At 42.1% G+C, this 26,130-nt stretch overlaps 2 protein-coding genes across 11 annotated transcripts in view; one reads left to right on the forward strand and one right to left on the reverse strand.

The window, feature by feature from the left end:
- Positions 1-19: 19 nt before the first annotated feature.
- Positions 20-22,464, forward strand: LOC133371433 (growth hormone secretagogue receptor type 1-like). Of its 10 annotated transcripts, none has more exons than XM_061598865.1 (6): positions 20-4,088; positions 10,303-10,394; positions 10,933-11,204; positions 11,900-12,904; positions 17,227-17,547; positions 20,798-22,464. In XM_061598865.1, the coding sequence occupies exons 4-5, from the start codon at positions 12,148-12,150 to the stop codon at positions 17,517-17,519; spliced, it is 1,050 nt and encodes a 349-aa protein (XP_061454849.1). In that variant the 5' UTR covers positions 20-4,088; positions 10,303-10,394; positions 10,933-11,204; positions 11,900-12,147; the 3' UTR covers positions 17,520-17,547; positions 20,798-22,464. The 10 variants fall into 10 exon arrangements, with proteins under 10 accessions (XP_061454849.1, XP_061454854.1, XP_061454845.1 ...); XM_061598870.1 differs by lacking the exon at positions 10,933-11,204 and having other exon boundaries at positions 20-181; positions 697-4,088; positions 10,303-10,665; XM_061598861.1 differs by lacking the exon at positions 10,933-11,204 and having other exon boundaries at positions 10,303-10,665.
- Positions 19,714-26,130, reverse strand: part of FNDC3A (fibronectin type III domain containing 3A) — a 90,297-nt gene continuing 83,880 nt past the window's right edge. The window contains exons 25-26 of the mRNA XM_061598860.1: positions 24,044-24,165; positions 19,714-22,458 (exon numbers count right to left, since the gene is read on the reverse strand). Of these exons, the coding sequence (XP_061454844.1) occupies positions 22,141-22,458; positions 24,044-24,165 (440 nt within the window). The 3' untranslated portion in view covers positions 19,714-22,140. The remainder of the gene's footprint in view (positions 22,459-24,043; positions 24,166-26,130) is intronic.

A 26,130-nucleotide genomic window follows, 5' to 3' on the forward strand; every position in this document is an offset into this window, starting at 1 on the left:
CCATTTGGCCACGTTCTGAGGTGTCACGGGGGGAGCTCATAATGGTAATATGTACAGCTGCAATGTTTAATCGATTACTTTATATTTTAGATATTTTTATTTTTTCAAAAAACTTTTGATCAAGTGAAATGCTGTGTGTCTATATCGGATTCATTTTGGATTGAGAGAAGAAAAATAATTGGTAGGTGGATGTGTACATCCTTACATGAGTTTGGGGGGAAGTAGTACAGTTAGATTTTTTTTTTTGGTGGAGATCTCTGTTATCGTTGGGTGGTTTCAATAGTAGTCCTAGTCAGAGTAGACCCATTGAAGTTAATAGACATGACTTCCTTAGGTTCATTAATTTCAGTAGGTCTTCTCTGAGTAGGACTTAGTTGAATACAACCCTATTATTGTATTATTCTTCAACTTTGGGTCTCCAGATTTCTTGGACTATAACTCCCATCCTCCCCAGCCAGCTTAGCCACTGGTCAAGGGTTCATGGGAGTTGTAATCCAACAACATCTGGGGAACCAAAGTTGAAGAACGCTGTTATTGTTGGAAGTGGATTAGAATTGGAATATGCACCCACATGTGGATCTCTGCTTAACATCATATTCGCTCTCAATGAGGTGCACATTCGAAAGGGAAATTAGTCAGTATGCATATGGCAGCTCACTGCATCAATGCACACTGATTTGAATATCTACTTTTCAGAGGAAAGAGAGAGAAGAAGCCTGACTGAGCAGTAATTTAGAAAAGCAAAGATAGCCAAGGCCCTTGGCAGACTTTCCACATCTAGCCAAGAGCATGGGGATTCAAAACAAGAAACTGTATTTATTTATTTATTTTTAATTGGTTTTGTGTTTTATTCTGTAAGTCACCCTAAGAACATCTTGTGTTGGGGTGGCCTCAAGATGCCATTAAAATAAGTAAATTTAAGAATCCGCTAGACCTGACCTTCCTTACCACCTCTAGCAGGCTGTGTACCTTTCCATGCCCCCTGCTTCCTCCCTCCACCCACCCTCCCTGGTTCCAGTTAGATAACCTTAGACACTGAACAGTCTTTTGGGGGCACCTTTGCTCACTTCAAAATGTGATGCATCCACTCTGCTGCATTTGGGGAGCCTGTTTTCATTCTGCTGGGGGGTGGAGAATGGACTTCTGTCCCTTCCTTTGAGGGCATCACTGCCTTCTGCATGAGCAGGACTGTGTTTTATTTATTTATTTAATGCAGCAGGGGGGAGCTTTTTTCAGTCCAAGGGCCACATTTCCACATGGGCAACCTTCCAGAGTCCACATACATCACTCTCCATCTGGGCAAGTGAGAGGTGTTGCCATGACAGTTCAAGAACATAACCCAGCCAGGTAAAACCACTGGAGAAAGGTGCAGAGCATAGGCAGGGAGGTGGAATCCCAATGGCTGGATAGGGAGGCCTGCATTCAGCCCCTTGACCCGAGGTTCCTTACCCCTAATTTGATACATGATGCCCACCTTCTTCAAATGCAGAGAGATTTACAGAGCAGCTTACAATACAAAGTTTACAAGCTAGTAATAACAGGCCAAAACTAGACATACTGCTGTTTTTGGGTGCAGTCTTATTTCACAGGCTAGAAACAGTTTTAATATTCAATAATAAAAGACAAGACTTCAAAACCATACAAGATTCTAAACACCTGAAGCAAAACACATTGAATAAAAGGCTGTGACCCAGTCACCTAAAAAGCAGAGATTTCATTTTATTTTTTTAAAAAAGAAAAGAAATAAAAGGGCCTAGAAAAATAATGCATTTTTCACCAGCTGCCAAAAGCCAATAAGCTTTGTACCAGTTGAAGCTCCCTGGTGGAAAAAAACAAATGAGAGATGGGGTGCCACCACAGAGGAGGCCTCTCTTTCTGGTTACCACCTGCCTAACCTCTGACAGGGATGGGACTCTGAGATTACTCCTAAGGTACAAATCAAGCTCACTTAAAGTGGGAAGCAGGTCCCAAGCTGTTTAAGGGTTTAACTGCATTCCTATATAACAACATACCTATTTACTCAGAAGTAAATCTCACTGTTCAATGGGGTTTATTTCTTACTAAGTGTGCTTTAGGACTGTGGCCCTAATAGTCTACGCTAACAGACTCTCATTCATTCTTCAGCATGGTGCTAATTCATACACAGAAGTTGAGAATTTTGTCCGAATTTTATTTGTGGCCCACTCAATCTGCCCATTCATGGCCCTTGCATAGCTAAAACTATCAGACTCATGCATAATCATAGTATTTAACAACAGGAACAAGAACTTACCCAAGAATTATGTTCCCGAAGAACATAAAAGAGCCCTGTTGGATCAGCCCAAGGGTCCATCTACTCCAGCATCCTGATTCCACAGTACTAACCAGATGCCCACAAGCAGGACCTGAGTTATAACAGTGCTCACCCCACTAGTGGTTCCCAGCAACTGGTATTTAGAGACTTAGGCAGAGCATAGCCATTGTGGCTAATAGCCACTGATAGCTTATCCTCTATAAATTTGTCTAATCTCCATTCTATTTATTTACTTATTTATCACCATTTAAAATCATCCAAGTTGGTGGCCATCGCTACATCTTGTGGGAGAACTCTGCTTGAGTTCTCTCTTGTCGGTTGGGTAGTGACTGCTGATTACTAAATGGGTCTTTCAGAGAGCCAGTGTGGTGTAGTGGTTAAGGTGTTGGACTATGACCTGGGAGACCAGGGTTTGAATCCCCACATAGCCATGAAGCTCGCTGGGTGACCTTGGGCCAGTCACTGCCTCTCAGCCTCATGAAAACCCTCTTCATAGGGTCGCCATAAGTCAGAATCGACTTGAAGGCAGTACATTTACATGTAGAGATCCTTCACCTCTAGGGGGCATCAGTGCTATTCTTGCAGCAATCAACACTATCCTCAGCAGTTTCCTGGGCTCCCTTGTGGTGCACCTTGAGTAGAGTTCCTCAAGCAACTTTGCACTGCATTTTTTATAGACTGGCCTTCCTTATGTGTCATGTGTGAACAGTTTTACCTACCCCTTTCACAACCCAATGATAATGCACCTCTGGAAACGGTCAGGGGTCAAGAATATAACTGCCCCTGGTGCATGTAGCTGAGCACACTGATTCTGATGCTAGACAGCTAGATGTTTCTGGAAAGCTCACAAATGGCGTGTTCATCAGGAATCACCAACCATTTTAAGCCCATGGAGACATTTGGATTTTTGAGTGAGTGCCATGGATGCCACCCCTCTGGTCACTTTTCTTCCTCCTCCCCCAATCAGCTCCCCTAAGACAGAGGAGGAGAAAAAGCATGCACTGATTTTCAAGGGGAGCTAGTAAAATTTGCATTGAGTAGAGTTAATCTGAGCCTTGAAAAACACAGAGAGCTATAAGAGCATCACTCTTCTTCTGCTCTGTACTTTTCAAGGGTGAAAAAGGAAACCTCCCTCATCACCAAAGGAGCAGGGGAGGGGGAAGTTAGAGGTGTTGTGAGCACCAGGGGAAGACCTCAAGGGCACCATTGCGCCCATGGGTGCTGTCAGCTCTTCACTGAGACAGCAGTGTCGGTGGGGGTGCAGGCAGGGCTGGAGATTCCTTGGTAATTGCCAGGCCGTAAGTCCTCAGCCAGCAGCTTGGCTATAAATCTGCCAGGCTAGCAAGGAGGAAGCAAGATAAGGGCAGAGGCCGTTCAAAGCTTACGTGCCAAGGGGTCAGTCCAAGATAAGATTCAGGGAAACTAGAAACACACAAAGCCACACCTGACATTGTAGTCAGCAACAAGCTGAAGCCAAGGTTTGACTTTTAAGGAGCAGGTTTGTCAGCAGGTGTGAGTCCTCAGCGTTTTGGCCTTAAGTGGACAGGCCTGCCCCTCTTCTGCCTGACCTTCTGCTGACTACGTCCTGCAGGTGAGGGGGGAGTATCCTGTTCACTGGCTGCGTCTGGCTGAAGGGCTTCAGTTGTGTCTGGGGTGCTCTGCAGCTGAGGGGGAGAAGGAGCTGGGTTCTCAGGAGTTTCCTCCATTTCTCCTTCTGGGTCTGCTGCTTCTGGGTCTGCTGGTGTTACTCCTGAGTCATCCTCGTCTGATGAGTCCTCTGACGGGGCCATGACAGGTGCCGTGCATTATTCCAGCTATATTTAGTCATTATTTTTATGAGTTTTACATGCTTTTCACAAAATGTATGAAAGAGATGTGCAACAGTTTCAACCACTAAAACTACATAGGAAATATTCACATCATTCAGTAGACCAGCCTCCCCCAAACTGGTGCACTGCAGATGTTGTTGGACTCCAACTCCCATCAACCGCAGCCAGCATGGCTATGTTCAGGGTTGGTGGAAGTTCACAATGTCTGGAGGGCACCAGGTTGCAGAAGGCTACAACAGACTAAATAACCCAAAGTAAGTTAGCTGGTAATCTGCTGCTGTTTGGGTGAACAAGAATGTCTTCGATTGCTGGCGGAAACACTGAAGGTGCCTGCTGGATCTTTGATATATCAAAGATATATCCAGTTGAACAGTGTCTTGAAAGTTTGGTCTAAAACCCGGAGCAGATTCACCACCCCACTCACATCGGAGCAACCAGCCTTCACTGGAACAAAGAGACAAGGGGGAAGGGTATTCTGACCACTTTTAAGCCTCCTGTATTGTCCAGCAAACAAGTGGAAGTGGTCATGAAAGACATTGGCTTTTTCTTTTGGCAAAAGCAAACATACTGACTTTTTAACAAAACATGAAAATGGGATTATATTTGTAAGTGTTTGTACAGTTCTTCAGAGAGTCCAAGGTGCTCCACGTTGTCTTGTAATCTGTAATACAACCCTGTAAACTAGATGGCAGAGGTGAGATCTGAGCAAATGGAAGCCCACTGTAATAAGGAAAAAATAAGGTCATCAGAATCCTGCTGGATGAGACCACTGGCTGATCTTGTCCAGCATCCTGTTCTCAAAATTGCCAACCAAATGCCTATGGGAGCCCACAAGCAGGACAGGAAGATGATAGTATTTCCCCCCTCATGATTCTTATACTGCCTGCGATACTGGAATAAAAAAAAAAGATTTGTGTGATTATCTTGTATCATATTAATGAGTTATGCTTGTAATTGAAAAGATAGAATGTTTACGCTTGGATGAGAAGTTCACAATACTATTGTTTAAAATTAGTTCTATATTTAAATGTTGCAATGCATTTTGCTTCCTTGTAGATATTCCATCTATATTTATATGTGAGTGTGTTTATTTATTAGCATTTCTACCGGTGCAAGATAGCCTTGTAATAGATTAATATTTCTGAGGTTTTTTTAAATAAATAAAATCACAAAATATTTCTGCAGTTGGATTTTCTTTATTGAGGTGGGTTTTGTACCTTTTTGTGGCTTTCCCTTCACCCAGATGGGATTTGCTTGTGGGTAAACAGCATATTGTAACAGAAACGCTATTCTTTGGACTCAGATGAAAAACTGACCCTTTTTTGTGCACAATGCCTTGCTAGTGGGAAAGGCTGGTTAGTTGATTGGAACATAGGAAGCTGCCTTATACCGACTCAGACTGTCAGTCCATGTAGCTCAGTATTGTCTACTCTGATTGGCAGTGGCACTCCAGGTTTTCAGACGAGAGATTTCCAGGAATTGATCTTGGCACCTTCTGCATACAAAGCAGATGCTGTACCACTGAGCTGTGGCTCTTCCTCCCTCTAGGGCTAATTCACAGTTTGATGGGGGTTGGTCAAGTACCTTCTTGTGGGGCAACTCTAGTGGCAGCATGCTATGCTGGGGGTGCCAGCTGCCCACCATTTTAACCACACACAGTCCCCTGTTGTACTGTTACTCTATTCTGGGATATTGTGGATAATTTAAAATGGTCTTCTCCAGTGGGTGCCGCCTGCCACTGAAATTTTCCCCAGTGCCTTGGAATAAGGCTGCATTGGGGACTTCCGGGAAGGGTGACTTCGCTTGTGTCTGCTTTTGAGACGGGCTCCCGCCTCAGAAGAAGCTTATTCAGATATAAATCAGTCAGAACATTTTTTTTTTGACTGATGAAATTTCTCCCGGGCAGGGAGAAACGTAGAGATCAACCTCAAAAGCCTGTTTTTGTTGGGAGGACTGGATTTCATTAATTTATGAGAAAAGGTCCAGCCAGCAATGCCGGACGGACTTCCGAACAAGCTCTATCTGATTAATGCGATACGTTTATCTTTTCTTCAAAGAGAAAATGGACTAACAGGCAAGCACCCTTTCTATTCTTTTTTTTACTTGGTTTAAATTGTTGCAGCAAAAAGAGATTTGTCAAATGAATCAGCTTTAAAGAACTTCTGGGTGAGCTATAACTCTTCTCTGTTATTCACGAAATTAACAGCTTATCTCTGTTTCTATTGCAAAAAGCTGTCCTGGAAGTGCATTCTAAAGATATAAACAGAAGAGGGATTTCTATTCCGAGGAACATTATATTGTCTGGGACTATTCTCTTTTTGGTCTATTTTATTTTGACGAATCTGCTTCTTCACGACGCCACTAACTGTTTTGATGCTGGGAACTACATTTGTTTTGTATTCTTGAACATAGCGAGATAAGGCAGGCTGCTCTGTTTATACTGTGATGTCATCAAGCCTGGAATATTAACCCAATTGTTGCTGATATAAGAAGTGGTTCTTCTTTATTTTTGTTTTGTTTTGTTTTCGTGGTTTTAAAAATGGCAATCAAGAAAGTGGCTGAGAATCTGGAAGTAATTATGTTTCCGAAAATAATGGATGAGATTGAGATAACGAAACAAACCCTGCGACAGGGCAGTAAGGAGCTGAAAATTGAACTGAGCAAAATGACGCAGGAACTTAAAGAAATAGGGGATCCTGTGAGAGAGGAGAATGAGATCAGAGATGAGAAAAGAAAAAATAAAGGGAAGATACAAGCCCTGGAGATTGGAACAAATGTGGAATTGGAAAAAGATCTGGAGTTCATGGATATTAGAAATAAAATCTACTGTTTGGAATTTAACGTTATCTCTGAAGAAATTAATGAAGATATTAGAGATAAAGTTATCAATGGCTTGGATAATCTTCTGGACTGGAATGACGTGATGGAGCTTGATATAGAGAAAATCTATGGAATTAACTGCAGCCATGTGACAATGGAAAAACTCTCAAGAGATGAGCCAGTGCATTTTGTAAAAAAGAAGAACAGAGATATGACTTTACAACAATATTTCAGCAACTTATTCAGAATTGATGGCAAGAAAATATTTGGGAGAGAGGAAATTCCCATCAGACTCTTATTATATGACTATGGCTATGACAGCAAGATTATTATGGAATACTGATAATGGAAGATTGGACACTGAAATTACTGGACTTAACAGGACTATTGAAGATGGAAGATGGAATTAATATGGATAATGGAATAATGGCTATTGAAATTATTGGACCTAACAGATTTTGATGAGATGGATTAATCAATACGTTTATTTGGACTATGGTTATGACAATAAGATTATTATTATTATTAACGAGATGGATTAATCGACATGTTTATTTGGAGAAAAATTGATAGATATATTTCTTAAAGAATTGAAACCTCTCTTTGACTTTTTGTGGAAAGAATAAAGTAATGTTTATGAGATTTGATGATTAATTAAGATAACTACTGGAGGAAAGTGATTTTATAATATAATTTAAGAGACAGGATTGTTATATATTGTAGACCTATAACTGATTTGATCTGCGACAAATGGGAAGTCAACATTTTATTTTTTTGTTTAATCATTTTTGGTTTTTTTTTGTCTTTGAATGTTTTATGATTTTGTTTTGTATGTTTTATGAAAATTTGAATAAAAATTATTGTAAAAAAAAAAGGAATAAGGCTGCATTGGGGGGGATGTGGTTAATTAAAAAGGGTGTCTCACAGACTCACCAACCTCATGTGACAGGTTCAGGGCCTGCATCGGTGGTGGCCCCTGCTATGGCACTTAGACCCCAGCAGCTGTGCAAGGATCCAAGGTGCTGACATTGGCCCTGAGTCAATGTTTCTAGAGCTTGCTGGATATTTCTGTGTAATGTCTCTCAATAAACAGGAGAACTTTCTTTGACTCATCGATTTTTGGAGGCTACTGAGCTAGAAAAGCAAACCTAGAGAATACATTATCTGACCAGTCAATAGTTACAAAAGAAAAAATAAAGTCCAAGTACTAAATTAACATGTAACATGAAAAGATTTACAAACGCTTTACAAAGAGTAAGTCAATGGCCTGTAGAATCTTCAGTAAGAACAAAACAATCATGTGTGGCCTCACAACCCTGAAATGCAGGCACTGTGTATAATATTAATCAGTGTGTTCTGAAATATCTAGCTGTGCTGATGAGATATATCTCTCAAGTGCTGACTGCACTATAGCAATGAGATACAAAGATATGGTCACCCAAAGCCAGGTGTGGGGAACCGTTGGCCCTCCAGATGTTGCTGAACTACAACTCCCATTAGCCCCAGGTATAGCCAATGGCCAGGGATGATGGGGAATCATAGCAACATCTGGAGGGCCACAGGTTCCCACACCTGCCCCAAACCTCAATATTCTGAAGAGGGACTGTTTAGATGTGTTTCAGAAAACATGGCAGATGTTTTTTGATATATAAAGTTGCCTTAAGTGCCACAGGGTTGAAAAAGGACATTACCTTGTGTGTGGGCTCAGAGGGCAAATGCATAGAATATGCTGCTGTGCACTTTTGTACTTAAAAAAAATAGTCTAAGGCTATTCTGGAGTATAGTAATGTCCAAGCCCCAAAGACTATCTTCACTTTTGTCACAAAGATACACTCTGGATCTGGGTGCTTGCCTGCTCCCTCATGCTAAACATTTTTGCAAATGAGCAGACGGGAAAAGATGCCATAACCCTCCAGAATGCCCACTTCTCAGAAAACCCAACCCTGCAGAGGCTGTCTTGGGAGTTTCCTATCACTTGGGGAACGAAGCAGCAGTGCTATATGCTCCTGAGGTCTGTCTTGCGTGCATTAAGGCTGGGGCCTTTAGTGTGGTAGCACTTGCCACTTCGAATGCACTCCCAATTAACCTCAGTCAGCCACCTACAGTATTGATTTTTAGGTGCCTGCTTAGGACCCATGTCTTCACCCAGGCTTTCCCTGAAGGCTGATCCAGCTAGAACTGGGAAAGGTTCAGATTCAGAGAAGGGTAGCCCAAATGATCGAGAGGTTGGAGCAATTCTCCTATCAGGAAAGGTTACAATATTTGGGGCTTTATATTTTTTTGGGGGGGGTGGAAACAAATGAGTAAGGGGAGAATATAGGATAGTAGAGTTTGAAGGGGCCTATAAGGCCATCAAGCCCAACCCCCTGCTCAGTGCCAGAACCCAACTTAAAACATACCTGACAGGTGGCTGTCCAGCTGCCTCTTGAATGCCTCCAGTGCTGGAGAGCCCACCACCTCCCTAAGTCATTACTTCCATTGTCATACCACTCTTAACTGTTAGGATGTTTTTCCTGATGTTCAATTGATATCTGGCTTCCTGCAACTTGAGCTCATTATCCTGTGTCCTGCACTCTGAGGTGATCAAGAAGAGATCCTGGCCCTCCTCTGTGTGATAATCTCACATACTTGAAGAGTGCTATCATATCTCCCCTCAGTCTTCCCTTCTCCAGGCTCAACATGCCCAGTTCTTTCAGTCTCTCCTCATAAGGCTTTGTTTCCAGTCCCCTGATCATCCTCGTTGCCCTCCTCAGAACCTGTTCCAGTTTGTCTGCATCCTTCTTAAAGTGTGATGTGCGGAACTGGCAGAGGTGTATAAAACTATGCATGGTGTGGAGAATGTTGATGGGGGAGAGTTTTTCTCTCATTGTACTAGGAGCTATCCGATGAAGCTAAATGTCGGAAGATTCGGGACGGACCAAAGCAAGGCCTTCTTCACTCAGTGCATGGCGGAATTTGTTCCCACAGCATGTAGTGATGGCCATAAACTTGGATTGCTTTAAAAGAGTATCAGACATATTCCAGTCTTATCAATAGCTACTAGCCATGATGGCTATGTTCTGCCTCCTCCGTAGGAGGCAGCATTTGGCTGTGAATACCAGTTGTTAGGGAATGAAGGTGGGGAGAGTGCTCTTGCACTCAGGTCCTGCCGGTGGGCTTCCCATAGGCAACTGGTTGGCCGCTGTGAGAACAGGATGCTGGACTAGATGGGCCTTTGGCCTGATTCATCAGGGCTCTTCTGTTGATGTATCAATCTGATCTACTGATTTGTGGTGTGTTTTGTACTTTTTAAATAAATGTACTTTATTGCTGATTGTATGCTGTTCATCGCCATTATTTTTTCCCCGTTAACGTTGGCAGTATAGACATTTTTTACTATGACTCTAACGCCGAGAGAGATGGTCCAGTTTCCTGCTTTCTTGTGGAATTTGGATGTTCTGACTGCATGAAAGGTGAACGAAACATCTTTGGGAAGTGCATGTGTGTAATGTCAAGCTAACCTTTCAGTTGTAACAAATGAGGCTTTGCAGAAAGAGCCGGTGTCCATTAAAGGTGTTTGGATAGGCTTGGTTAATGATCAAGTAAATGAAAGGCTAAGATAAAGAGGCTTCCCATCTATTGAACTGATGATCATGCAGCCTCTTGACTAACATATTAAAAATGCACTTGGTCAAAATCTTTCCACGCCTTGGCATCTGTTGCAAAGAAGCTCTTGGCCTGCAGGTAAGAGGAACCTCTCTCCTAATTTGCTGTTCTTGCTTGCTAAAGACAAACCTGGAAAAAATTGATTGATTGGGGCTGTCTAATTGGATTTGCGGTATCAGATCACTGCGTGGCCCTCCCAGGTAACGGTGGATGCTTTCCACTTTAGTTGATAGATTAAGGAGAAACGAAGAGGTAGGGCCAGCTGTTTAGTGTCGCCCCCCTTTAAATGGCAGAGGATGTTGATAGATGGCTATAAAATGTTGCCTTATTTATCATGCTCCACAGGAAGAAGGGGAAAAAAGCACTCAGAAGATGAAATTTTGCCAACCAATTTCCCCAAGAGAGGCAGCACTTAATCAGGCTTTTATGCACAGCTGCTGCCCAAGCCAGGCAAAGGGATGTGACTGGTGGCTTTTCACTGTCACTGGTGACTTTTATAGTGCCAAAGCTACAGATGAAGTAAATGTTAACAGTAGCTTGGTGAGATGGTGTGGGAAACATTGGAGGCTTGTGAATTCAGGAAAGAGCCTGGCAAACATTTTTTGGGAGGAAAAAAGGTAAGCTTCTCAACCTGTCAATTTCAGCTACCTTTCCAGTGATATTGTTCAAGCTGTGAAGAGCTTGTTAATAGTTTTGTCATTTATTCTCTTGCTATTCATTACACTTTTACACTTTTATCTTGTCCCCTCCCTGCAGGAAACTATCCGGTAGGGATGCGGAACCTCCAGATGCTTCCAGACTACAACTCCTATCAGCCCTGTCCATTGACTGTGCTGCTTGGGTCTGACGGGAGTTGGAGTCCAGGGAAATAAAGGAGGAGGTGGTTGCATGGAGGCATTCTGAGAAGCGGTTCCAGGCATAAGGGACAGCAAGAGAAAATGGTCAGAGCCATTTCAGGGAGCGGAAGACCCTTAGATGGCTTAGGGTCACGGAGGTGGATGAGCAAAGGTCACAGGAAGGGACATACCAGGAATCAAGCTCACGGAGATAAGGAAAGGAAAGTTCCATGGAGGGCTTAGAAGGGGAGGACAAGAAGCTTATGCAAGATCTGGGAAGTGGATGGGAAGACAGTGAAGGGATTTATGTAGAGGGAGTCATATGGTCAGAGAGATGTCAATAATTTTGGCAGAGGGTGCTGAACAGAGGTGAGTGGATGGTGATTTTCATCCAACTGACCTTAATGGACCCACCAAATCCCACCACATTTAAACGACATAAGCTGAATTTCTTGCTCTTCTCTCACTTCTGACAGGAACAGAGATCTTTTCACTCCACCAGTGCTTCTAGCTTCAAAGGCTGAGTAGCGTTGGATGTCTATAACTTCAAGTTCTATACGCAGTCGATGTGTATAAGCAGACCACAATCTTGGGGGGAAATTAGATTGAACTCTTTGATGGGAAGTTCTCGAAGCATTTGGAAACTGTACACTGAAGCATAGATCGTTGACAAGAGGCAAGCAAGTCACATTATCCATAGGTAAGGACTTGGCGTCGATCACAAATGGCTTCTTTTTCATTGAACAGTTCCATTGGAAATGATACAGAGAATGATGAAGAACCTTCTTTTTCCTTATTTGACATTTCAGTCTTGGTGCCAGTGACGATCATTTGCATCCTCTTGTTCTTCTTGGGCATCGCTGGGAATGTGACCATTATATTAATTTTTAAGAGATACAAGGAAATGCAGACAACAGTTAATATGTATTTATCCAGCATGGCTTTGTCCGACAGTCTGATCTTCCTTGGCCTGCCTTCTGATTTGTACAGAATTTGGAAATACAAGCCCTATATCTTTGGCAATTTTCTCTGCAAATTTATCTTCTACCTCAACGAAAGCTGCACTTACTGCAGCATCCTCCACATAACCACATTGAGCATTGAGAGATATTTTGCCATCTGCTTCCCTTTGAAAGCCAAAGCAACCATCACGAAAAGCCGGGTCAGAGGCATTATCCTTCTAATATGGTTCTGCTCATTGGTGACCGCCATCCCAATCCTGTTTCTCTTTGGCGTAGAACACCGCAATGGGAGCCTCCCGGAGGAAACCAATGAATGCAAATGCATCGAAGAAGCTGCCCGTTCGGGACTGCTGAAAGCGATGGCGTGGCTTTCCACCCTGTACTTTTTCCTACCTGTATCTTGCTTAGTCTTCCTCTACGGGCTGATATGTCGAAAGCTCTGGGGAACTGCACAGAAACTGGAAGGGCAGCATGCCACAACGAGGGAGAGGTACCACCGACACACTGTCAAAATGCTCGGTAAGTGGCATCCTGCTGTGAACAACAGAGAGGAAGGGAAGGAGGGAAATACAGAAAGCAAAGTTAAAACAAGACTAGGAACTGCCTTAAGAGTAATACACTCAGCAATGCAGGAAGATAAGAGTGCTCCCAATATGTGGTCACATCCACATCATATGTCTAAAACACATCTTTTCCCCCTAGACCCCTGGGAACTATAGTTTGTTAAGGGTGCTGGGAATTATAGTTCTGTGAAGGGTAAACTACAGTTCCCAGGTTTCTTTGGGGGAAGCCATGCCTTTTAAAGAGCTGTAAATGTTCTTTAAATGTATGCCAGGTGTGGAGAAACTTTGGCCCTCCAAATGTTGCTGAACTACAACTCCCATCAACCCCAGCGAGCATGGCTAATGGCTAGTGATTATTTATTTATAAAAATATTTGTATACTGCTATTTTGTTAAAAACATCACAGCGGTTTACAACATGTTTAAAAGAACCATAGATTTTTTTTTAAAAAAAAATAGAAATATATTAAAAACAACGGTCAATTGTTGCAAAAAAAGGCAAGTTCTTAATTGCATGTTCAAGCCTGGCGAAACAGAAGGGTTTTCAGCAGGTGTTTAAAAGTTAAAGCAGGAGGTGCCTGCTGAATCGTTGTTGGCAGAGCATTCCAGAGAACTGGGCCAATAATACCGAAGGCTGAGTTTCATGTTGATGTTAAATGAGCCTCACCAACTCGGGGAACAACCAGAGTCGCTGTTGCAGAAGATCTCGGTGACTGAGCTGGGATATAAGGGTTCAGGTGGTCCCTAAGATACCCTGGACCTCAGTTTAGAGCTTTGTAAATTAATACAAGGACCTTGAAACCTGGCTCAGTAGCAGACGGGCAGCCAGTGCAGATGTTTTATTGAAGTTATAGTTCAGCAACATCTGGAGGGGCAAAGGTTCCCCACACCTGATGTGTGTGACTTGTGTGGATATCTGTACTTGCCATATACTGGGTATCTAGTTTGTCTGAAATGGGAGTGAGCACCTGTGGCCCCCCAGATGTTGTTGGACTCCAATTCCCGTTAGGCTCAGGCCAGCATGACCAATAGAGAGGGATGATGGGAATTGTAGCTTAACAACATCTGGATGACAGGTTCCCAATCTCTGGTCTAAAGGGATTGAACCAAGGACAGGGCACCTGTGCCCGTTCAGATGATGTTGGACTACAACTCCCATAATTCCTGACTAAAGCTTATGGAAGTTGGAGTGCACCAGATCTGGAGGGCTACAAGTTTTCCATCCCTGGATGAATCTCTAAGTGGACAACTTGCAACAATCTGGTTTATCCATACACGTTCATCACTCGACATCAAGTTGTGACTGGCATGTGTGGCTGACCTGTTGCATTGCCATGTAATGCTCTTCATCACTGTCCAGTTCATACATGCATACACATCACTTCATTTCTAGGAGGTGAATGTGAGAACTGATTCTGTTGACCCTCATTCGCATAGGAGGTGATGTGAGCATTTTCTGAGGTAGGCTGAAGGGGATTTGAGTATTTTTCAGCAATCTCCCCTCCCATGAGGCCAGGTGGCAGGTCTCTTGAAGGAAAGACTCATCGTCTCCACAGTAGATATGAATGCCTTCCCAGAGTATACAGGAATTTGCAGTAAGAAAAATAAAATCCTGTAGTATTACATCAATATGTAATAATTCATTTACATATTCAAAAAGCACTTGATACTGCATGAATGTGTGAGAATTGTCTCCAAAGGTCACATCCATTTAAAGGACATTTAAAACTTACAGCTTCTACCAAAGAATCCTGGGAAGGGTAGTTTGTGCAGAGTGCTGGAACTGTAACTCTGTGAGGGGAAAACGACAGTTCTTTGGATGCCATGGGTTTGTAATCCAGTGCTAGCCCTACTCAGATAAACCCATTGAAGTGCATGGACATGACTGCCTTAGGTTCATTCATTTCAGTGGATCTTCCCTGAGTGGCACTAGCTTGGGCTAGACAACCCCATGACTGCTCTAGTGGTACAGATGTGCTTTAAATGTATGGTGTGGACCTGACCTATGCTTGGCATTAGACTCTTTCGAAGGAGCGAAGTGTTCTTCCGCTGCCCTGCATTTACAACAGTTAATTGTGCAGCATGGAAGTGCTGTTGTTAAGGATGCCAGCCACCCAACCATGCCGTCTGCCAGGAGACTTCATTCCATCCCTCTGCGCCCCACCCCGCCCCCAGTCCTTTATCATTCCACTCCCACTGACCATGCTCAGTCATTTTTTGTTGGACTGTTCCCTGTTCCTACACCATTTAGGGTTTTTCCCTCTCTGCTTTTATACTTCTGCACATATTGGGGTTCCCCTGACTAAGGTATCTCCCTCTTGTGCAGGGGTGAGTATGTATTCTTATGAGCCTTTCACCAATAGATATTAGGGTGGATCCCAACAATATAAAATACATTGTTATCATTATAATTTATGTATTTATTTTACCAACTAAAATGTATTTATTCAATCTCAAAACGGAGACACACCATAAAAATGTATCAACTAAAGTTCTGTCATTTCTACGTATTGTCTGGCTCATTATCCAGTGGGTATTGATACTATTTTATTGTGTGACTTCATTTACTCATTACCAACATTATTTTATTGTATTGCAGCAGGTAAATAATTAGAAGGAAAAAAGCATGTTGATGTCAGATGAGCAAAAAAAAAAAAGACATAAAATACATCAATAAAAACAGTTTAAAACAAAGTAGGAATGCTTCTTAGGAAATGAGCTCCCTATTAGTATTGTGCATTTAATGGGTGATATTCCCAATAAGTTGTTCAGTCAGCGCAAGGATTTCTGCTCACGTAATGGAACTTTCCACCCTCCTCCCCACCCCCAAATCTGTTCTGGGGGTCCCTCCCCCCACCAGAGCCGATTTAGGACATGTGAATTGATTGGGTACCACCCAATGTATATTTTTATATTGGGGTGAGTGACTGTGATCTACTTATACACAGCCAATTCTGTTGAGGAAGTATGGCAAAAAAAATAGACCTCCCCTCCCCCACCTTGCCATGAATTTTGAACCTTTGCCACATCTAGATCCAGGGCTTCAAATGTGCCCTCCTTTCCTGACATGTTCCATTGAGACCTGTCAGTCTAGGGTGGTTGAGGGAAAACCTTTGACCCTCGAGAAGTTTCTGAACTGCAACTCCCATCAGCCCCAGCAAGCATGGCTAAGTATGATGAGAATTACAGTTTGGCAACATCTGGAGGGCCAAAGGTTCCTCAAGGGCATAGAATCATAGAGTAGCAGAGCTGAGTCCAACCCCCTGCTTAGTGCAAGAATCCAAATTAAAGCATGCACAACAGTGGCAGTCCAGCTGCCTCTTGAATGCCTCCAGGGTCGGAAAAACTCCCTTGGTGATTGGTTCCATTGTTGTTCCTCTCTAACAGGTAGAAAGATCTTCCTGATGTTCAACTGAAATCTGGCTTTCTGTAACTTGAGTCCATGATTCTGTGTCCTGCACTTTGGGATGATAGAGAAGGGGAAAGCATAGGGGAAGATGCATTCATTCCAGCTGGCCCCTGCATAAACGTCAATTTCAACACTCCTAATGTTTTAATTTGCTGCTTTCAGAATGAATTTTTCGCATTTTGCCTCCCTAGGTGAAAAGCAGCCTATATACAATTTAAGTGCATTTTAAGGCCCTCTTGCTCGACCTGCGTTCAAAGATGGTAAATGTAACCAGTGGCTCCATGTCAGTAGGGCAGTGGAATCTGCTCCGGTTTTTAGTCTAAACTTTCAAGGAGCTGTCCAAGATGCTAAACCTATTTTGGGAATAGGTTTCAGAAACTTAGGTAGCTTCTTGAAAGTTCAGATGAAATCCTGGAGTGGATTCCACTGTCCCACTGACATGGAGCCACCAGCCACCGCTGAATGTAACTTTTAAAGTAGGAGTGGGAAACTTTAGTCCCAGGGGCTGAACGTGAACCTCGAGTTCTCTCTGTCTGCCTCTCGGTACTCTCCAAGGCTACACCCGGAGTGTTTTTGCCTGGCTGGAGTGTGTCCTTGAAATTTCATTGTGCCTCCTGCTTGCCTGGATGAAGGAGAGGGGTATGTATGTGTGTAGAAAGTAGCCAATAGTACAAAGATGAGATTTACATTCATTGCTCCACCCACTTATTATGGCCAATCCCGCCACTGAACTATGGCCCTTGGATGGTTTCTCAGAAAGGAATGTGGCCCTTAGGCTGGAAAAAAAAAGATTCCCCACCCGTTTTAAAGAGAGGGAAGAACTTAGCGCGTGGGGTTGACATGTTGAAATATATTCTCTTCCTCCTGTAGCAGTGGTAGTCCTGGCCTTTGTGCTGTGCTGGCTTCCCTTACACGTCGGCCGGATCCTCTTTGTCCAAGGAAGCACCGACCTCTATGACATCAGCCAATACTTCAACCTCGTCTCGATGCTGCTCTTTTACTTCGGAGCCTTTGTAAACCCAATCCTTTACAACGTCATGTCACAAAAGTACAGGAAAGCCATGTGCAAGTTTCTGAACTATAGCCAGGCTTGGCAGCCGAGGCACTTCAGCAGGAGCAACAAGACTTCTGTCGAAGGCGTGGAAATCAGTTCTTTCCTGTGAAATACTTTTGAAACATTCAAGCAAAAATGTAAGTGGTTCAGCCTGCAAGATCTCTTCCTCTCCCCCCTGCCACCCTCCCCCAATGAATACCAATTCAGGATGTCAGCTGCAATTAGGGATAGACAAATCTGTCAATTTCTCCTTGTTTCTCATTTTTCCAGTCTTCAGTTCTGCACATTTCCACAACAATATGAGATTTTTTTAAAAAAAATCCTCATTAAATTTCATCAGCATTTTAGTGCAACTTTTACCTAATGAACACATTTGTTTCATTTTTGACTAGTATGCGTTTTTACAAGCAGTTATTCCTAAGATAATGCATTTTTGTATGTTGTTTTCACCAAAATTCACATTTTCCCCTAATACATGCATTTCCTTACCATTATTTGGTCTGAGAACTGCGTTGCAAAACCCAGAGCAGGACGAATGTCAAAGATTTACGTATTTGTTCAAGAAATGCAAATAAGGTACCTGCTCATTAAAATGCAATCAAAATTGAATTAATCCATCATCCCTAGGTGTGAGGGAGACTACAGTGACGTTACTGTTAATCTGCTGTACTGGGAAGAATGTGCAGAGAGGGAAGATTATGTTTGTTTTGCCTTTCCTTTTTTCAGTATTAAAGTTACAGTCCTGCTTTTCAGTTGTTAGCGTTGCATTAGTTCCCTCCCCCCCCCAATGATTTCAGTGGGTGACTCAGCCCATATTCTATTGCCCCGCTATTTTCCATCCAAATGGCATAAAATTTACAGGCTTTGCACAGCATCCTCAGGGCATTAGGCCTGCTAGATTTCAAATTGGGCAAAAAGGCCTTGCTCTATAAGCAATTTAAAAAGACACACAGATAGAGCCAGACTATCTGAAGTGGATGGAGCTGTCAGTTTTGCTGCTTGCTCTCTCACTCTTTCCCCCTTCTCGTGAAGATCCTGTGTGCCTGCTCCATTTCCAAACTCTCATGCTAACAGGTGCCTCCAATGGCAAGCCATTAAAAACAAATGAAAAAACATGAAACTGGAATTTCATTTTTTTTATTTTTCCATTCCTTTTAAAAAAAATAGAGTGCATTCATTTTGTATTTTATTTTCAAAATGAATGTAGACGTCTAATCTAATCTGCAGGCTTTTTCAAATACCAAACTGCAGAAAGTTGAAGCAGATATATCACACGTGATTCATGCCTTCAAAGGAAGTGATATTTTTTCTTTTTTAAATCAAATCTTAATCTGACACCAGTAAAGCCAGTGGCAAGCAAATATAATCGGAGTCGGAGGGGGCAGGGAGTAAGGGGCATTAATTTCTGCTGTGCCAACATCCCAGATATGTGGCTTGTCTCTTGAGAAAACGTATTAGGAACCAATCTTTATTTCACTTGAGACAGTCATGGCTTCGCCCAAAGAATCCTGGGAAGGTGTAGTTTGTGAGGGGTGCTGACAGGAGACTCTTATTTCCCTGACAGAGCTCCAGTGGCCAGAGTGGTTTAACAGTCAGCTGCTCTGACTGAACCTCTGAGAGGAACAGGGCAACTCCTAGCACCCTTCACTAACTACACTTCCAAGGATTCTTTGGGAGAAGCCATGACTGTCTAAAATGAAAAAAGGTCTGCTGTGGATGTAGCCAGGGACACCTTTGGTTTAAATCTGGGTGGGAGGCTGCATGTGCCTGCTGTAGAAAAAGGTGGGGGAAACCCTGAAAAAGAATGATACTGTTCACAATGTTTTCATTTTGCAAAGGAATGGGGCTTCCTCTCTGCCCAGTGCTCACCCATCCAATCTCCTCCCCTCCCCTTCCTCCTTCCCCCTCTACTGCCCCACCCCCAGGTCAATTTCACCTATGCTAAGCATGATTGCACAGGAGTAAATCCCACTGAACTCAAAAAGCATGCAGATGATCAATCCATTCTCAGCAAACTTTCACAGGATCCCATTTCTTACCCCCTGGAATAAAAAGCAGGGAAATTCACTAATAGGCAAAAAATCTTGCGGTTTAAGAATGTACCTATAGCCAACAGATATTTCTATCTAAAAAGCAGGGAATTTGGGCAGCTATAGTGAATGCACCAGGGAACAGTCCTCTCTTGAAGTTTGACACTTCCAGCTCCAGTACATATAAAGAGGAAATGGAGGTTCCGTCCTTTATCCCTTGCTATCGGCTCACAGTGATTCCACAAACCCAGTGTGAACAATTTTGTATTTTTATTGGCCATATTAAATATATTATCTATTTGATAGTTACAATTTAGTAATACGATGCCTGGCAGGTTTAACATAAGTATGAAATACAGCAAAAATTACAATACAAGAGAAAAAGGAGATCTAATACATTAATGCCACTAGAGTACATCAATCTGGAATGTATAGTTGTAAATATAAAATTCTACATTATGATTTCCAGTAAACCTTCTGGAAATATTAAACATTTTGTGGCAATTACAAATACAAATTAAACTTTTAACTTTCTAGGAAGTCATAATTTTGATTAGTATTTATTCAGAAAAACCTAATTTAAAAATGTATCTGGCATACTATTGCCAATTAAATGATTTTTTTAACCCCCCTCCCACCCAATCATTTTTGTCAGAGAGTTCAACAAAAACACGCCCTTTGGCAACAGGTATCTGCTGACAACAATCTATTGTTTTATAAAAAAGTGAAGTATGAAAGGAAATCATGTTGTAAACGTTCCTGCAAACTAAAGACACTAACATTTGTATAAAACTCTTTCCAACACCGAAGAGAGGCTTCCATTACAATAAATGATTAACTTAAAGTTCTGCTACAAGTAGAACAATACATTCAAACATACATTTTCCAGAATTTTTTAAAATCAAAATAAATAGATCACAAAAAAGGAGAATACGTTTTTGAAAAAGGTTAATTTCAGATTGCACCATAAATCTACTTTTAAGATAGTTAAGTGATAATGTTTGTGTGTGTGTGTGTTTCCCCTCAGGTGTAAAATGCAAACACAATGCCACAAATCTTAAGCTACCATTATGAACTAACAGCCAATTGAGAAACACTTTATGATGTTCTATTGTCTGAAACTGAGGCATCTCAAGCTAAAATGAGTTACATGTTACATCCACTGTCCCACATACAAGTGCAAGTGTTCTGAAGTTTCATAAAGTATAGCTGTTCAGTCCTTACCAGTATGCAAAACCTAACAAAATGTATGGCCTTTGAACTTGGAGTAGTTTTTTCTTCCAAACTAAATGGGTGGTTTCCAGCTTTCAAAGGAGCGCAAATGTAAAGACAACATTTAATTACTTTTACTTCACAGGTACCTGCTGCAGAGGCTTGACAAAGAACAGTCCTATGTAGTGCATGATATTCACCTACCCCCTCAAAAAAACAAAATAAAAATACTATTTCCACCCAAAGCCAGACCTGTCACTAAAGATTTCATCACAAAACCGAGAAGACTTGAAACAACAAACAAAATAATGGAATATAAAACTGCTACCGAGGAGACAGCAATTCCTTTATAATTTTAACTTTTAATTCTTTTAAAAGAAAGGTTCATTTTCACATGTGACTTGATCAGTTGGATTACAGCAGGGCATCCCAAGAATGGGAAAAAAAAGAGAAAAGAACCAACCAGTTTGAATTTTTTTAAAATGTTATGTTAAGAATAGTACAAAAACATTTGCTCAGTTTGAGCCAAATAGTGAAACATTTATCATAAATGCACTTTTTGTTCTCATTAAAGACAAAAAATTGCTGTGCTTTTCTTCTGAAAAAAAACGCGGCGGCGTTTTTCAAATCAGAAGCACAGGGCGTTACTGTTCTCTCAGGCACTGAGAGTGAACTCTGGTTGGGCCAACAGTTGCTTACCAACGACAGAAAGCATTTCATTCAGAAATGTATAGTATAGAAGGGGGAGCATTTTGCCACGTTATATACCAATGCAAATCCCTCTGCAGGTAGACTAATTTTGGTGCCTTGAGTGCTTTTGATAAAAACCCTAAGAATGCAGACACCTCCTACTACCCTTGGCTCTTGAAGTGATATTTAACTATTGGAATCCCAACGATTAAAACAAGTGGAAAAATAAAAGTAGCACTATCACTAAAGTAGAAGCTGATAAGATTTTGGTTTCATTTTTGTCTACAGTATAATATCCGGTATGCTCTAGCAATGTTCTGCAATACAGTACACTGTCCTAAGCTTAAGCATCTTTGCTGCTGTCTCTCACCTGTGCTGAGACTTGGGCTGAAGAGGCTGATCTTCCCCCAGCCCTTTCCCTGCTTTGCTGTACTTGAGAATAAAGATCTTACTCTGAGAATTGTCTAGCTTTCTGAGAATCACAAGTGCGTGTTAAGGCAGCTCTTTTTTTTTTTGGCTGTTTTGAACAGCTAACCCTGGTTAGAAGTTGCACAACAATGCTATAATAGGGATTTTCTTCTGTTCACTTCTCCCTCCAGGAAAGGAGGGTTGTGGGGGGAAGGGGAGAGGTTCTACCTACCCAGCCTCGCTAAGTCAGCAGCAAAAATGGAAATGGGAGTCTTATACAATCATTCCCAGCTAGCATTTTAATTGGAATTTACATAAATACCCAAGGCATAAACTTCCATATGAAAAATAATAAGCTGAGTAATGAAGTCAATCCTCACAGTCACTCGCCTACTTGATCACAAAGTACTGAATGATAACGGCAAACAAAATGGCAACTATTGCAAAGACGACGAGAAGCAGAAACGCAAACTGTTCATCGCTGAGCGCCTTTCTCCTGCTTTTTGTGAGGTCAGGGCTGGTATCTGAGGACAATGAAACTAACTCCTGCTTCTGAGATGAGAACACTGTGCTAGGACTATATGGTCCACACAGTTCTTGCAATCCAGTGGAGTCCTGATACTGGCGCCCAGCACACACCCTGAATCGATATTCACAGTTTGTCTGCATGTTGGTGAAATGGAATGAAGTCTCTGGTCCCTTGTATACCTAAAGGAAGGAGAAAAAGGGCGTGCATCAAGTTAAAAATGCAAACGGATTCAAGCCACAACTGAAAAAGAATGCAGAAAGCTGTCCAATACAGAGTCAGACTACTGGTCTATCTAGCTCAGCGCTGTCAACACCGATTGGCAGCATCTCTCCAGCATTTCAGATCGTGGCCTCTCCCAGCCCTACCTAGAGATGCTGGAGACTGAACGTGGGATAAAGCAAGCGCTCTAGACTGCTTGGCATACCAACTACAAAATACCTAGAGTATTTCTCAACTGTATTCATTCACAATGAGATTAAAATCATCAAAACATGGCAAAATTAGAATTTTCAGTCACATTACTAGAAATACAGCCTTTTGAAATGCCTTCTACATGACCAAACTGTACCAAAGGCTCCTACTCATGTTCTCTATTTAAAATAAAATAAAAAGTTGGCGAGTGCCAGAACAGGATGCAATTTTGTAGTTGCAAAGGAAATGGGCCTGGGGAGTGAGGTTAATATATTGTTACCAGTGATGCTACCAGCGCCTGAGCTGTACCACTTGAGACAGCGACCCAGGCACAGATTTACCACCTCAACGAGCGCTAGTGCCACAGTTGTAAAGCAGGGGCAGGGAAACTGCACCTCTTCCAAGAGAACTGGACTCCAACTCCCATCACCCCCAGCCACTATGGCCAATTATCAGGGTCACGGGAGTTGTAGTCCACAACATCAAGAGGGCCACATAGTCCCCACCCCTGCTTGGCAGTTTCATGATTCTGCTACCACAAACACCCACAAGAATGAAAGTCCTTGTTGGTGGTGCCACTTCCAGCTGTTGCCTGGTTGGCATTGATCTGTGACAGGGGCTTCTCGATGGTGGTTCCCTGACTGTGGAATGCCTTCCCTGGTGCGGTGTGCCTGTCTCCCTGATTATTGAGTTGTAGGAGAAATTTTAAAACATTCCTTTTTACCTAGGCATAGGCATTTGATAGCTAAGTGATACTGGCTGTGAGTGCTTTTAAATGTTTTCAGATGTTCTAAATGCTTTTAAATTGCTTTAAATAGGTGTTTGTATTCTAAATAGTACTGTTTTAAAATAGTGCTGTTTGCTGCCCTGTTTGCTTCCTCTGGGAGGAAGGATGGGATACAAGTTTAAGTAAACAAATAAATGCAATCAATTATCTTCCATGAGTTGGGTTTCCTACTCAAGAGAATTAGGGAGACGCCTGTGAATAACATGCCGGGCCATAGGGTTGTATTCAGCAAAGTCCTACTTAGAGAAGACCCATTGGAATGAATGACTCTAAGTTAGTTATGTCCTACTCTGAGTAGGACTAGTGTTCAAACCCACCCAACACCTTCAGTTTTCAAAATGAGAGGGGGGGGGGAAGCAACACCCTCCAAAGGGATATATAACTAAGACAACATGCTTCTCTGCTCCAGGAAATACCTGACACATCATCAGTCTACTGTACACACAATATTTTGGTCTGGCAGTTCAAAGAAATCCTTGTTGATTATGGTGACCTTTTACAACAATATATAAAAATGACTTATGAATCAACACTTCCCTTACAAAAAGAGAGATAACTGAGATTACCTGATCAACTTCCCTCCCAATGGCAAGTTGTAAAATGTAAACAATGGCATCGCCTTTCATTGACTGTAAAGGCTCCCATGTGACCTCACAGATGTTATCTCCCAGCTGATGCACTTTGGGTGCTGAAAAGAGGAGATTCAGAACTCAGAAATGCATTTTAAATATTGTACATCTCCTGCGACATAACAGAGCACGATGCATTCCTGTGTTCCTCCCCGGCCCAGCTGTGTGTATTTAATTAGATGTTTAGCCCCAACATAAACAAGCACAGGGGTGGTTAATATCACTGCGACTGGCAGGGTCCACACTAGCTTGCAAAATATCACCCAGTCTGAGGCCAATCTGGAACCTGGCCAGTATCTCCTGGCTTTATACCTTAAACTATCAGGTGCATTGTGCTTGCTTTCATTAACGACAGTGTTTTGATTTCTGTTAATGCTTATCCTGTTTTGAAGTTCCAAACATTTGGTAATAACCAAAGCTTATACACCATGGCTTAACCAGTGCCTTTGTCTCATCACACAATCCTTCCCGCATGTGGGATCACATGCAGAAAAAAAGGGCCCATGTCTCCTCAAGTATAGTTTCCCATGAAGCTGAATGTGTTTAATTTTTTTTAGTGACTGTGTCAAATTTGTAGGACTCCGTTCTTTACATGAAAGTGGCCAGGTGCTGAACAAATCTGCCACTGAAAGACAAGCCACCCTTTGTGAAATATTTCACCCTTTGTGAAATATTGCTTTCTATGCTGAAGATTATATAGCATGATGCCATCTACATGTACAGAAAGTTCTTTACTGGCTGCAGTGGGGCGGAAGAGAAAGGATTACACTCTACATCACATGGTGCATCACTTCCTATCAAGTAGTCATTGCCATTTAAGCCCTGTTCTTACCCCTACCCCCAAGATTGGCAAAACTCTTACTCCAGTATCAATTACTGTGAGCAAAAGACCTTGTGCGTACCATAAATCTCTCTCTCTCTGCATTATATATATTAATATGTAATGTTCTTCCTTAAAAAAGCTGGCACCCGTGCTGCAGGGTAGGATAGTGACTGAAGTCAGATATTGGAAGCACTATATTACACTGCTGAAACAAGGGCAGTGGTTAAATATCTGTTTACAGGCCCAAATCAAAATGTTGGTTTCTAACTTGAAAGCTCTATGTGGACTGGAACCATGGAATCTGAAGGATCAGCTTGCCCATACATTAAGATAATCCAGAGAGGGATGATCTGTTGACGCACCCAGAATTTTGGAACTCTTAGGGAGATCTCGTTTGCCACTTTCTTCCTGGGCTCCTGTTGTGGTGTCAAAGCCTTTAAAAGCCTGGCTTTAACCATGTTACTTTGGGGGGGGGGGCTCTGGGGCTTTAAATGAAAATTTATTCCTACTGTTCTTAATCTCTTGGTCTGTTACTGCTGTTTGGTTATTGTGTTTTATTTATTTTAACGCACTGTATAAATTATTTGCCAATATCGGTATACCACCCAATAACTTTCTCTGGGCAGTGAACAACATAATTTAAAACCCATAATTTAAAAAAACAAAAACAAACGATTATAATAAAAAATACAACCAACAGCAGAAAACCATATAAAAACAGCATTAAAAAGCACTAGAAGATCTAAAGAACTTAAGCCTTCTGGAAAAATAAGTCCTCATCTGGTGGCAAAATGGCCAAATTTGGATGCCAGATATGCCTCCCTGGGGAGAGAGGTTCTGCCACTGGGGCACCACCAGCTAAACAGGCCCTGCCTTGAGGAGTCATCTGTTATCGCACCTCAGTTGGTGGTATTTTTGTTTTTATGTTTCTTGTTTGTGAGCTGTGTTGGCTTTTGTTATAAGGAACGGTGGGGTATAAACATTTTAAATAAACAACTGAACTGCTTTGGAAACTCCCTTGGTTATCAAAACTTTGTCAAAACTATTTATTTATGTGTGCGTGTCTGGAGCTTCAGTCCAAATCTCCACAAAACCATAAGAACATAGTTAATCTAACACATTAAGGCAGACCAAGCCAAGGTCCACCTTGTTAAGCTGTTTCCCACAGTGATCAACAAGGTGCTTCCAGAAATTTCTGCTT

The sequence above is a fragment of the Rhineura floridana genome, chromosome 16 (assembly GCF_030035675.1).
Source record: "Rhineura floridana isolate rRhiFlo1 chromosome 16, rRhiFlo1.hap2, whole genome shotgun sequence".
Taxonomy (NCBI): domain Eukaryota; kingdom Metazoa; phylum Chordata; class Lepidosauria; order Squamata; family Rhineuridae; genus Rhineura; species Rhineura floridana.